At 34.6% G+C, this 14,696-nt stretch overlaps 1 protein-coding gene across 1 annotated transcript; it reads left to right on the top strand.

Annotated features, from left to right (window-relative positions):
- Window positions 1-5,465: 5,465 nt before the first annotated feature.
- On the top strand, window positions 5,466-14,008 carry LOC118737318 (sodium channel protein Nach). The gene is made up of 8 exons (XM_036467750.1): window positions 5,466-5,672; window positions 6,011-6,200; window positions 8,230-8,363; window positions 8,437-8,704; window positions 8,779-8,989; window positions 10,540-10,708; window positions 11,320-11,438; window positions 13,777-14,008. Exons 1-8 carry the CDS (start codon window positions 5,497-5,499, stop codon window positions 13,962-13,964), a joined length of 1,455 nt encoding a protein of 484 aa, XP_036323643.1. The 5' UTR covers window positions 5,466-5,496; the 3' UTR covers window positions 13,965-14,008.
- The last annotated feature ends 688 nt before the right edge of the window (window positions 14,009-14,696 follow it).

Raw genomic sequence — 14,696 nt, 5'->3', positions numbered from 1 at the left:
GTAGCCGATCTTTAATCATCCTATTATATCTATATACATAGTACCCGGCATCACTTTATCATGCTCGGTTTCACTTTATCATGCATGGTTTGCCCAATCAGTTTTAAATTAAGCAGCTTGTTCAAATTTAAAATGACAAATTTTCCGAACAAAATTGTTTAATTTTAAATTTTAACAGGCTACTAAATTTAAAATTTATTGGTGCAACCGGGCATCAGACTGTTAAAGTATAAAATTCCCTTTTTTATTAATGATGTTTATGTAAAAATATCTGATCTGTCGATTGAGATGACTTAAAACAATGTTAAAAATAACCTTCATTGAGAAAATTACAAATATATTTTCGTTTTGAGTTTTCACTATAAAAATGGGAAAATGTTGGAAAACGCATAGCTCCATAGGATAGCCCGTACAAAACTCTATAGAAATAATAGTTTTCGAATTATTTAAGGAGCTTGTTTTGGATTGCTCTGCGCGTCTGGGGCATTTGAAGTTAATCGCCCCATAAAAGATATTCCCAATGTTAGTCTCAGTTATAAGTCAGGTGGGACCCCTTTTAAAACGTATTGTCAAACTTAAATCTTCTTAAAGCTCGTTCGTGTGCCATTGGGATACATTTGAATTTCAATTAAATGATCAATTAAGTGGAATTTTATTTCTCAACCCCTCATAAATATAGCCTTTCCAAACCCATTGCGATTAATACAAAACTCTTAAAAATCTATTCAAATAACTTATTAAGTAATTTGAATTTAACTTTTTAAACCGGTGGCAATCTTTTTAAATTCCACGTAAATATTCGGAATGTTTAAATTAAAGATTTCTCGCCACTCTTTTGTTTGAAATCCATATATTAATATTTCATCCAGCTTGTGAATAATTTAATTAAGTTCGATTTTTCAAACAGGTGGCAACCCTCTTCAAATTAATATCAAACTAGGAGCACTCTTTCGTTTGACACCCATATTTTAATATTTTATTTAACTTGTGTATAATTTAATAAAATTCGAAATTTCAAACAGCTGGCAACTCTCTTCAAAATATTTTTAATCTTAAACCTTTTTAAATCTTTTTCGTCTGAAACCCAAATTGGGACATATATCTAAATTTACCAACTGCCTTAATTTAAATTGAATTTGATTTTTTAAACAATTGGCAACCCTCTTACATGTAGTTAGGAAATAGAGCCTTTCAAAAACATTTCCATTGATGCTCGCAATAATTAATTTAACGTATCAAATACTTTGAACTTACTTTTTAACAGGTGGCAACTCTTTTATTAAAAAATAAAACCTTTCTGCACATCTACAGGCCCAGCCATTTAATTTGACACCTCATTTTTGGGCAATCGAACGACCGGTTCTGACATTAACAAATGCATCCACTGGTTATATGAGTACTTTCCAATATAATAATGAACAGTTATCTTAATCTTAATCTCAATCTCAATCTTAATCCCAATATTAATCTTAATCATGACCAACCATCCCTGCCATGCCTCACCCTTCTTCTGCCGTTTTTCCGTTTGGAATTAGAGCCCAACGAGTTTGCCCGTTTTTCGTTATATCGATGTTTGTATTTAGTCCCAGTCGAACGCAGAAGTTTCACCTCAAACACTTAAATAGAGTAGGCGTTCTTTGGGTATGTGTTGCTAATGATGAAAATCCATTACAAACTCATGCTTGCACGCCCATAGGACTTTAGTAATTATACTTTGTAGCCCAATGTTTCTGCACAAGCACATAAATCTCTACCATATGAGTAGCTTATACATTAGACTGCATCACTCCTCATACAAAAAAAAATCGGTACTATTTTTCCATTGGAATTATAAAATCTATTATATTTTAAGACGTCCACCAAAATATTTCGGAAAAATATTAAGACTTAAGTGAGCTGGACCGATTTGAAAATACCTCCAAAAATGGAGTTTTTTATGAATAAAAATAGTTTCTCAAAGATTTTTTTTGAAAAAGTCCCCTCAAATGACAAAACGGTTTAAGCTTAAAATATTTGCATAAAAATATTAAAAAATCTAAAAAAAATTTTTGAACGGAATCGTAATGATGAGATTTTTGGTGCTGTTGTTTAACTTTTTTAAAGATTGGTATAGGAAAAACTTGAATAACTGAACCTAAACTCTTCCGATTTAGACTTTGGAGGTGTCATTGGAAAGGTATTTTCTCACCCTTTTTACTTCTTTGCTAACAAAGAACGGAAGATAAAGGTAGGATGAACGAACGTCATTCAAAGTTGAATTAAGATGTGTTGGTATTCGAAAAAACAAGATGGAACACGAATGACGCTTTTTTGGTCAGAAATAAAAACAGTGTGAAAATACCTTTCTACTGAGTCTAAATCAGAGCATTTTTGGGCCAGTTATTCAAGTTTTTCGTAAACCAATCTTTGAAAAAAGTAAAAAAAACAGCATCAAAAATCTCATTCTTACGATTCCGTTGAAAATTTTTTAAATATTTTTATGCAGATTTTTTAAGCTAAATCTAAATTGTCATCTGAGGGGACTTTTTTCAAAAAGTTCTTTAAGAAACTATTTTTATTCATAAAAAACTTCATTTTTGGAGGTATTTTCAAATCGGTCCAGCTCGCTTAAATCTTAATATTTTTCCGAAATATTTTGGTGGACGTCTTAAAATATAATAAATTTTGTAATCCCGACGGAAAAACCGCAACTTTTTTTGGTGATGCAGTCTAATATATGTACATACTACATACACATACTGCATTTGGTGTCACTTGAACTTTATCCGTATTTATTCGCTGGCACTCTCCATATATATTTCGCTGATAGAGGGTTTAACGCTGCAGTTCTTTTTCAACGGAGCAAAGCGACAAACCGTTTGGGCCTTGAAAGGCAGTGAACCGTGAAAGTAAAGTAGCGTCGCTGCAGTGGCAATTCCCATCGTGATAGTCAAACAATTGCAGCATCCTCATAGATAAACATATACAAATGTACATACATATATACACATGCAGCCTCCTAGTCGTAAATCATCAGCATTAGCGGCTCGAAAGGCAGTTGAAATGTTGTAAAGCAGGGCTGTCGCATAGACGCACTAGAAACCACACACATATGTACATACATACATAAATACAATTCAACAGAGGGAAAATACAAAATGAAGTCATCGCCGGGCGCCGTTTGGTGGATCAAAAATCCAAATCAAACATTGAAATGGGCTGAAAAAAAGCGAAAGCAATCAGTTGGTGCCACATTCAGTCATGATATGGTGAATCTATTTCGCAACATATCGATGCATGGTTATGGCAAGTTGGTGGATAGCGCTTTAAATATATGGGAGAAGTGAGTATACAAACACACACACACACACACACACACACACACACACTGCACTGCACTGCACAACGTCGCAGGATGGCAAATTAATATTACAGAGAAGTAAGAATTAGCATCTGTGGATCTGATTGATGCAATGTTGCTCATACGCAACGTCCAACGGTGACAAAATCCCATTGATCCCGTTGCCTTTGTCTTACTTTGCAGGCGTACATGATTTTCTTTGTGCGCATATTATCCATGAATGGGATCGTTTCATAAATACATATATGTAGTTGATAATAGTCTGCAAATTGGTGAAGAATGCGACAAGTAAAAGCAGTTGTTTTTGAGCATTGATTAACTAATGGATGTACATTGACTAACTACAGTTAGCCAAAGTGGTTGGTTAACTTCAACCTATTAGTTAACTAATGACTGTGAAAATGGCCCTAAAGGTACGACCGCACTAAGCGATGCGACACTGTAGCGGCACTAGGCGACACGGCGCGACACTTTGCGGCATACCGCACTGCAACTACAGCGGCGTGACACTTCGATGCTAAATTTTTCATTTATTTGTGTCAAAACCTTCAAACAAGATGGATGTCAGTGACGATGCTGATGTAATGTTCATGGCGTATGAGTAACATTTTCCTTGTTAAAGTTTGAAATTTTCTTCTCCAAACTTAAAATGAGAATATCTTGGGAAAATGACCTGGTCTAGAAAAACTGTATACAGGGGGCCAATTCCTGTTCTGTGAAAACGTTTAGTGAAAATATTTTTCATTACTTCACATAAAATGACCATTCATAAAGTTCTGTGGCTGTGAAAAAGAAAAGTTGGCCGTTTTTCCTCTATTTAAAGCTCCCACCCTAAACGGGGTGGCACTTACTTTCACAACCGGGTCAAATACCTTGGAGTTATTCTAGATAAGAAACTTGACTGGAAGCGAAACATTGAAGGCTGCTCCAGGAACTAGAAAAAATGGGGAATAAAATAATAGTCTGCGCTAGGCAATACTTTATCCAGAGCCAAGGTGGAACGAGTGCAGAGGACGGTTGCCATACTCGTCACGGGAGCACTGTCCACTACACTCACCAAGTCCCTGGAAATAATGTTACACCTCCCAGCTGTGGATCTCTACGACAAATTTCTGGCAAATGCTTAGCCGACGAGCTTGCAAGGAGGGCGACGGGAATATCTGAATATCTGAAGTACATTCTGCACAAAATTCGGGCTTAACTCATCGAAGAGGTTAAGACCAGGTAGGCTTTGAAAACCACCTGCCATACTACCAAGCAAATTTGGCCTAAGATTAATGCAAGTCGATCCATAGCTCTCACTAGACTGGGCCGCTCTTCTTTTTTTCTCTTAGATTAGTAGTGTAGGGGTAATTACCGGACGCTGCCTTATCGGCACACACGGAAAAAGGTTAGGAGACCCAATCAACGATTTTTGTCGCAGTTGTAGATACGAGAAGGAGGTGGAGAGCATCGAACATTATCTTTGTCATTGCCTTTTATATATTTTTTAGTTATTTTAAAATTATTTCATATATACGGGGGTAATTAGAAAAGTCAGTGACTTTTTGAGCAAAAAATAATTATTTATCGTTGTATTTCTCAAAATTTTTGCTCAATACACGTACTAGTCCAGCGTCGAAATCGGTGAATATGGTAGTTGGGGTAGGATTTCGTAGCAGAATTGATGCATTTTTTCTATGTTGACCGCACACGTGTGCCCCCGTGCATTGTCTTGATGGATCAGCACTTTTTACTTGCAATGCAAAGTATTTATGCATAACATAGCCTTAAGCCATGTTTGAAATTAATTGCAACGATGCATTATTTAGTAGCTAAAATCTTCAAACAATTACTTGATACTGGTGAGGGTAAAATTAGTTTGTCAGAAAATACGGAAGAAAATACTTTATTTGAAAATGTGTATGCATGTATGTAACTGTGGCAGGAACAATGCCTGCTGAGCAGGTTTTCTAGTTTTAAGTAAAAATGAAATGCGGTCTAAAATTGAAATTGTGGTTTTGCAGATAACTAAATATTCTTTAACACAAAATTACAACATACATATGTATGTATATATAGGAGAACAAATACCGGAACCTAGTTAGATTCCAAATATGCTCAAAATTCTTCTCTTGCATTGCAGATTAGTTTGGTTGACTGTGCATGTGACAACGATGTGCGCTCTGTTAACGGTCTTGTCACTGATTTGGGAGCAATTTGTGGCTCAGTACATTGTCATCAACCTCTACAATCCATTGTATCCTATCGAGTTGGTGCCATTTCCATCCATCTCCATCTGTTCGAACAATAGAATATCATATCAGGCGGCAATGGCACACGCAAAGGAGCTGTGAGTTTGACATTTCACTTATTTTTGGTATTACATACACATGTACGTACTTAATTGCACACACACAGGAATGGGTTGATGTCCATAGAGACTTACTAAGCTTTGATAACCATGATTAATATTTCCACACCTAAATACATATGTACATGCATACATACATACGTATGTATACTACACACACACACAAATGTGCACTTATGCATGCATCGGTTGCGCTTTTGACACTTCGATTTGGTGTCAAGGTGCTGGCATAGCAATATACATATGTACATATGCAGCAGTAACTTCTTACTCTAGTGCATTTAATTAATAGCTATTTTGTATACTCACATGTATAGGAGCGCAAAGGATCCTAGCCAGCGAAGCGTCGATTATTTTTTGGAGCGTTTGAAATTTTTCATCAATTTATATCAGAAAAACGATCAAGAAGTTTATGGTGAGGTGTATTCCAATTTTCAAGCCTTTTTGGATGTCTTCGACACTTATGACAATGAGACCTTCTACAATACAAGAAGAGTTGCCGAAATGGTAATACCCTAATATGTTCTGATTTAAAAATCATATGCAACCGTATATGTTAATATGTAAATGTTTTAATTTGTTAAGAAAAAGATGGAAGAGGAAGTTATCTTAACACTGGCGTAGCTGTTCTCGAACGGTCTTTAGTGAAATTAGTAGTTCTCTTCCCCCTACTTTGGAATTTTTGTAGTATATAAATACAGTTGCAGAATATCGACTAGGAATTTTACTCTCCAACGAGGTCTAATATCTCGGTGTAATCCTTGATAAGTACTTGGATTGGACTAGATGGACATTGCGGTTGTCTGATTCATCTTTTTCTATGGGATCACCATACTATGTTGGCCGGCTTTTTAAAAGTCCACTTACAGGAGTGCATTGAAAGGGGTACGGCGGGCTGTCTTCAGGAGCCCTACACTCTCCCCCCAGTAAGCCCCTAACAAACTCTACTAAATCTTTTAGCCATCTTTATGGTAGACATCATGCAGCTCGAGGGGTAGACTGATTTTAGGCCCAGACTGAAGCGAATGGGTAAACCGCTCGGCTTCTATCAAAATTTCTTGAATCAGTATGCAGCTCTCAAGAAAAAAATGGTCGTATATTTCAATAATTCAAGAAATTTTACAGTACCAGCAAAGTACTTTTTCTAGGGACAGAAATAACGAAAACTATTTCTTGTGATTTTTTTCAGAACCAAAAATTTTCTTTTAACAGGGAAAAATAACATATCCGTATATGGCATATGAGTAACATTCTTTGCTGTTCATATTTCATACATAAAAATTATTAAGCATTTTCACTTGATCATTCACAACCTGTTTATTTATCCTGCATCCAGAGAAGAATGGGATGCAGGACTGCCAGTAGCAGGGGTGGGTATATCCATCTCCATTGAGGGTTTAAAGCTAGGAAAAGGAACCGCATCCGGCGGCGACTCGAACGACCTGCACATAAACCGGTTCTTTCGTCTTCAGAGCGGAGATCTACGCCATAGAGAAGAGGGTGGCTTGTCTTTTACTTATTAGTTGAGTTCCAGTCGATAGTCAAGAAGCAGTCAAAGCAATAGGACCTAAAATAGTAAAATCGGGAATTGTATGGAAATGTCGCACCACTCTGGCGCCAATGAGCGTATCAATGTCACTTGGACATAGAAATATTGAAGGGAATGAGATGGCCGATGAGATGGCCAGATGCGGTTCAGAGAAACCAATAGAAGAAGTGGATAGCTCCGTACTACCGGCGTTTAGTGATCACGTTTGGAAAATTGGTGAATACTCCGCGAGCGCGACTAATGACTTGTGAAGCAAAGGGGACGACTGTGAGATCACAAGATTATTGAGGCTGCGGTTCAGTAGGAAAAAGACAAGGGACATACTGAAACCCACTAGATCTACAGAAAGAATCCTTACCGGCGTCATCACGGGACACTGTGTTATAGCAACAATGCTTCAACGGCGGCGAATAACAACCAGATGACGAAGAGTCGAATTGGCCACTTTGTGTCGATATCTAGACCTACAGACGAAGCGCCTCAAGCACTTGGGTTCCACGCTTATTGAACAGACTGGGCGAGATAGCGAAGGTGAGAATGTTGGATATCCTCAGCTTGATGACTTGAAGCTGCTCTTTAGCTTATAGGTACGTGTCTTCTACTGACATTCGCTTAAAGAGGGAACTCACAATGGACAATTCTGTCTCCGAGTGAAAGTATGGAATATTCCACGCACGCCCTCCAAACCTAACCTAACCATACCTTGTTTGTATGCTTACTTATAGTTTTTAATCAATTGAGTATAAAATCTCATAGCTCCGGTAATGATATGGACCGTATTGGTATCTGCGAAGCCACGTAGGGGCTGGCCAGCATACCTAACCTAACTTGGTTCCTGTTTTTAAGGCGGATTCACCATTTTAGTTCAGAACTTTTCTTCCATGTGGTTGTTGTTGTGTTGTTCTCTTTGGGAGAACATGAAAGAAAAAGTTTGGAACTAGAACGATGCATCCGCCTTTAATAAATCCAATCTAATTTCCCAAAAAGCTCTCGCCGCCTTGTGAAAACCTCATACGCACTTGCAAGCTGGCAGGCATTGAAATCGATTGCTTTGGCGAAAAAGCGTTTCAGAAAAGATCCACTTCATATGGATTCTGTTGCACCTTTAATACGGGAAATTTGTAAGTAGTTAGTTAGTAAAAAGTTCGCTTTTTCATTTATTTCGTTAATACATAGGTATGTATATATTTTCAGCTACCAAGAACGTCATTTTCGCGATCGTTTCGTTAGTGCAGATTTGGGCTTGACAGTTGTTTTGAATACCAGCCATCAAGATGACTTTATGCCAATATTACCAATCGATGGTTATCTTGTAATTATACATGATTCTAATATATTCCCGGATACAACATCTGGTGAATCCCACGAATTATTTCTAACGTATGGCGAAGAGTCCTTTATTGCATTGAGAGCCCTTCTGGTATTTACGGATCCAAATCTCCGTTCGATCAGTGCACAAACTGTAGGTAGAACAAAAGAAAAAAACCTATTAAGTTTTTTACATTTGTGATTTTATTTCTTTTAATTTTCTTGCAGCGTAAATGCTATTTCGATGAAGATACGTCAGACACGGCTGTTCCTATCACTAATTATAGTTTTTCGAATTGCATCACACGCTGCCGAACATTCAACACAATGGCACTGTGCGGTTGTGTACCATTTTATGTGGAGGCGGACTTGTGGCCACAAAGTGATGGTGTCATTTATTGTACACTTCAGCATGTGTCCTGTTTGTTGAGCTACAAATGTGAGTTTGAAATACTATGTAGATATGTACATATGTACATGGAAGTACAGGAATGTTCCAAGCTGCATACCTGTTCATTATTTATGCTGAAAAATTTCATATAATCCGTCCAGCGTTCGTTTGATTTAAAAACCGAGGTGTTTATTTTTTTGGAAAGGAGTTGCCAACTTTTAAAAAATTAAATTCAAATTATTTAATTAGCCTTACCTTGAGTTTCATTTTCTCCGAACCGGTTCATATTTCCCTTTTTGTTTCCGTGTATTTACTATGGGCGGATGAAAAATTTTCGTGTAAATTTTTTCGGGCGAAACTCAAGGCTGAATCAGTTAAATCAATTATTACGATATGGGTATCAATCGAAATGTTTTTGAAAATGCTTTATTCCTTAATACCATGTTAAAAAAATAATTAATTTAAATTAGGGCAGCTCGGTAATTGAGATAATAATGTATGTATCACAGTTTCGGTTTGAAAATATTTGGAAGAGGGTTTTACACCTGTTTAGAATTTAATTAAATGATGCAAAAGGTACATGAAATATTAAAATACGAATGCCAAACGACAGATTGGTAGCAAATCTTTAATTTGAATATTTAAAATGTTTTCGAGGTATTTGAACACGGTTGCCACCAGATTAAAAAGTTAAATTAAATCTATTAAATAAGTGAAATGATGTGTATCAATCGAAATGGGTTCGGAAAGACATTAGCTTACCTGTGCCACCTGTGTGAAAGATCAAATTTAGTTAACTTATATACAAAATATGTACATATATGAAAGCTTAAGTTTGAAAATACTTTTGCTTAGGGTTGCCATATATCCGAAAAGTTGCATCTATCTATGTAAAAATATATATGTACATATATATAATCCGCGAAGGCGTTTTTGCGTAGGTTTTCAGATCTGCATCGTTCTGTAAAATTAAATAGCTTGGCCTGTAAATGTATAATAATGTTAAATTTTTTGAAGCTAGAACTTTTTATCGGAACAGGGTGAATTAGAGAAACCGATCCATGTGAGACGGCTGAACGGTTTTAGTTGCAATTTGGCACACGCATAAGCGATAGCTACGACTAAAATTTAAAATAATTTTTAGATTTTCGAAGTGGGTTGCCAGCTGTTTTAAAAGTTAAATTAAATTTTGGGGTTTGAACGCCATGTGGGCTCTCTAGTAATATATGTAGTTTCATTTCAGTCGCGCGTGGGATCCACACAAAACTTTTTTTCGTCCTTTTCTTGAATAATTTTATAATAATGATAATATGTTTATATGTCATCGAGATAGTTTGGAAATACTCTTATAGAATTGCATTTGATTGCCTGTCAAAATAACAAAACCTTAGAAAACTTAAGGCGCGCTACAAATATGTGTATTGCGTTCGCATAAAAGCGAATGTTTTTAAGACTTTTGTGAGGAGTTGTGCCTAGACTTATTCACATATTCTTTATTTAATTTATACTTAAGTTCTAATAGAAACATTTAAGTATTGAATAAATTACTTACTGATACCAATTTTGATTATTTTTTAATTACACATGCATCTTGTCAGTTAAAATGGATAATATTATGACTCAACGTGAGTCCATTGCTGGTCTAGAACGTGATTACGCAGAGGCTTTGTATTGTCCGCATTGCCTACCAGCCTGTAATGATATACAATACGAAATGTCACTGATGGCATTACCAATAGATCGTTTCATAGCAAGCAGCACGGAAGAGTAAGTACAAAAAAAGTCTACATACATAAAATATTTAGGGTGATTCATGTAATCCATTTAAACAAATTTATGCCCTCGTACAATGCTCGGAGATTCCATGTTTTACCCGAAAAAGGCATATTTGAATACTTTGATAAATTAACCGGAATAAAGCTATCACTGAACTAAAACTGATTAGTATTTTCATAAATATCTAAAGCCGTTGAATCTGCTTAATTCAACGAATGCTATCGTAAAAGTTTTTGCGAAAACATAGCTTTGACCACTGTGCCCCGTATGAAAATTTAGGTCATTTTAACTTTATTATTTCTGTTCATGCTGGGGTTTGTTAAAGTTAAGTTTAAAAATATTTACAACTCGTTCTCCAGGATTCAGAGCTTTGTGGAATCTCTGCCAACTTGAAATCAGAGGTGGTCATCAACGATTTTTTCTAACTCAGGGTAACAGTTATTTTAAGGCCAAAAACGATGATATTCATCCTCCAAAATTTCTCTTACAGAGGGCTAAATTTTCCTTTTTATGACACAATTTTGAATGCTTTACAAAATGTTTATGTTCATACATGTGTACATACATATATTTGAAATTAAATGTCCTTATTTCCCATGCAGTGAATTAAAGGAAATTGCTCTGGATTCTGAAGATATGTCGGTCTTACGCGTGCATTTTGATGAGCCATATGCAAAGTATTACAGGCGAGTGGTTGGAAACACCTGGTATGAGGCATTGTGTAAGTATGCAAAGTTGGTCATATGTATGTACATATATGTAAGTGTGTGTAATTTGTTAATTGAATACCCATTCAATGAGTAGCTAACTAATGCAGGGCAATATTGATGGGACTACCTAAACTAAACATATGAATGTACATTGTCCTCAGAATCTTCTTTAAAGCCAAATGTCCCTTGAACATATAACAACATTGCTAGATATGTATGTATGTATATATATGGGCTAAACAGATTTGACCACGTATCAACTCATGCTGGAAGCTTGCTTGTTCTGAAAAAATTATAGTCGAACCATTTTTTGCCAAATTTTAACGTATTATTTTTGTTGTTATTTAATTTTTGTTATTTTATTTTATAAAAATATAGTTCAATCTTTAACAAAACCCGTGTAAATCCAAGTTAAAAAATTTGTGCAATATTAAAAAAAAAATTCAACAAACTTTTGTACAAATATTGAGCTTTTTAAAAATTCGAAAAAAAAGATCTTCATTTTTGGCCATTTGAAATTTGTACTTTATTCTACTAGAATTCAACACAACACAACAACAACAATACACAACAGCATACTCAGAATCTTATCAAAAAATTCGCAATTTTAACGCAAATTTGTTGATTTTTTTTTTAAATTGCATAAATTTTTAAGGCAGTGCCACTCGATTGGTTCACTTGTACAGACTTGTACATTTTTATATTGGGCTATTGGTAAAAAAATGGGGGATTTTTTTTGTAGTCAAAAGATTGGTACAATACAGCAATGTTCTATTGAAAAATTTCAACAAATTAATTTTCGTGATTGGGATAAAGAAAAATATTTGGGTGGGTGTTCACACAATTGGGCAACGATTTGTATCAAACTTTGGCACATACCAACAAATCGTGTGACACTGCCTTTAAACTTGTATTTGTACGGATGTTGTTAAAGAATGAACTATAAATAACTAACCAAAATTAAATAACAGCAAAAATTATACTTTAAAACTTGTGAAGATTTGGTGCAGCTATAATTTGTTCATCATAGTAGCAGCATGGCACTAAGCGCATTTTAAAATTTTCAGGCAATTGGCCTCATGCGATTATCGGATATATTTTTTGTTGTTTGTGTGAAATATTTTATTTTTATCAGTATTTTTCTATTAATCAAAATATGGTGAAATAGATGTGAAAAAACAAAAAATTGCCAGAACCCCTCACCGTGATTACACGTATTTGGCTTACCAAAGTGTGCTTCTAAAAAGTTGACGTTACATAATTACCCTGCAGGAAATGTATCTAAATATAAGGAGCTAAAAGTCACTATTATCTGTATATTTTCTTTGACGAAAGCTAACTATATTTCTATGGCGATGGCCGCGAATTTTGCAGCAAAAGGGTATATTGGCATATGGAATGAAATAGCATTTACAAAGAATTTTCGGACCAGCATTGTTACGAATGCCGATACGACTTTTGAGATTTAACATCCCAAAATGACAATATATAATTTTCTTTATTTTTAAAATTTCTCTTTAAAGCTGGAATTTATTGTTCAGTCCAGAGCCTAAATTTTTCAACCGATTTTATAAGCCAATAAAATTTATAAGAAACCTATCGAGTCCGATTTTTTTAAATTTTTAATTGTTTACATAAAATTTTTGAGTGCAAAGTGCCGAAAAATTTTACTTTTAAAGAATATTGATTATCCTGTTCCTGTTAATAAATGTTACATAATAAAAACGAGTTGAAAACAATTGTGAACGCCAAAACGAAAAAAATCACTAGAAAAATTGAAAATGCTATGTATAAGAAATTCGCACCTAAATAGAAGATTTTTTTTTTAATTATTAACAAAATGTTTAGTTGTTTAGCTCACTTAATTTTAATGGAAGTTTTAATTGTCTCGGAATTCGTGTTGAATTTAGATTTTTTTCTGACTGTGCATTAAAACTGCATAACTAAAAATATTTGAAAATTCTGGTAACCAGCCCCTTTGGGATTTATTAACCGATCTAAAAAAAATGAAGAAGGCTTTCAAATAATCGGAATATTTTTTTCTTACCCTATAACCTTGGACCACGTGAGCAGTTTTCGATTATTCCTTCCTTCATGAAGAACTTCTAAATTTGTATATGAGAATTCAAGTTGGCTGTACTGTTTTTTTTTTGTTTTTCTTAAAAATTACTTATTTACATTTTGACCCCCCCTAAATTTATGCAATTAATTGATTTTATTCCCATGACTTTGTTAGTGTTGCATTGTTTAATATGTAAAAAATGTAAAATGTAATATTATCAACTTCTAACTTCTTCTACTCAAGGTTACGTCAATATTTATAATTACTCTTTTGATTCTCATTTTCAGGCACCATTGGTAATGTCACCTCAATATTTTTAGGTTTCTCAATTCTTGCAGTTTTTGAGTTGGGATTCTTCTTCGTAAAATACATTGCACTTGCTATTCAATCAGCAATCAGACAAGATAAACGTAAAAATATAAATGACAAAAAGGAAGGAAACAAAGAGGAAATGGAACTTTACATATGTCCTTAAAAGATTTGGAATTTCTTCAAGTCTCACTTTCCAGAAAAAATAAACTTTATCATATCAATTACACATACATATGTAATGTAAGACATGTGTAAACGAAGATAAATGTTTCTAAGAATGAAGTATATACGTTAGACAACTCTTAGTTCGCGTCATAGTTAAGTTAGAACTCCTCCCCAAATTTGTCAAGCGTTCTCAGGCCTGCTATACGTTTTTTATGACAGCGGGAACGCCTTAAAAGCTCTTTGTATTTTGATGTAAATTGCTTTCGTAATTTTGTCGTAAAAATACATGTGTTATTTATTTTTGTACCGGCAGTAAAATATTACATATATTAGTAAGAGATATTTTCATTTGCATATTTTACTTGTTTATAACGCATATTTTGAGTTTTGGATGCATATTATATGCGCATATTTTCGATTTTTTAGTGCATGGGATTTCGAGCCCTATTCATAAGACATGTTCTAATTATCAAAAAAAAATATATATATATGTGTATTTAGGGCGCAAAATTTTTGGATCGGGGTATACTTTTCAGCAGATAATTTCAAAAAACTAAAGACAACTTTCTTAGAAAGAAATACATTTTTCACCAAAAAAATTTTCAAACTTAACTAAAAATTATCTAATCGTATTTTTCATACTGAAATAAATTTTCGTGAAAAAATTTTTTCTTAGGGCGCAAATATTTGGCTCGGGATATTTTTCAGCAGATAAATTCATTCAATAAAA

Source organism: Rhagoletis pomonella, unplaced genomic scaffold (genome assembly GCF_013731165.1).
Source record: "Rhagoletis pomonella isolate Grant_MI unplaced genomic scaffold, Rhpom_1.0 Rhpom_scaffold_00004, whole genome shotgun sequence".
Classification (NCBI taxonomy): Eukaryota; Metazoa; Arthropoda; class Insecta; order Diptera; family Tephritidae; genus Rhagoletis; species Rhagoletis pomonella.
This window is presented reverse-complemented; position numbering and strand designations above follow the sequence as displayed.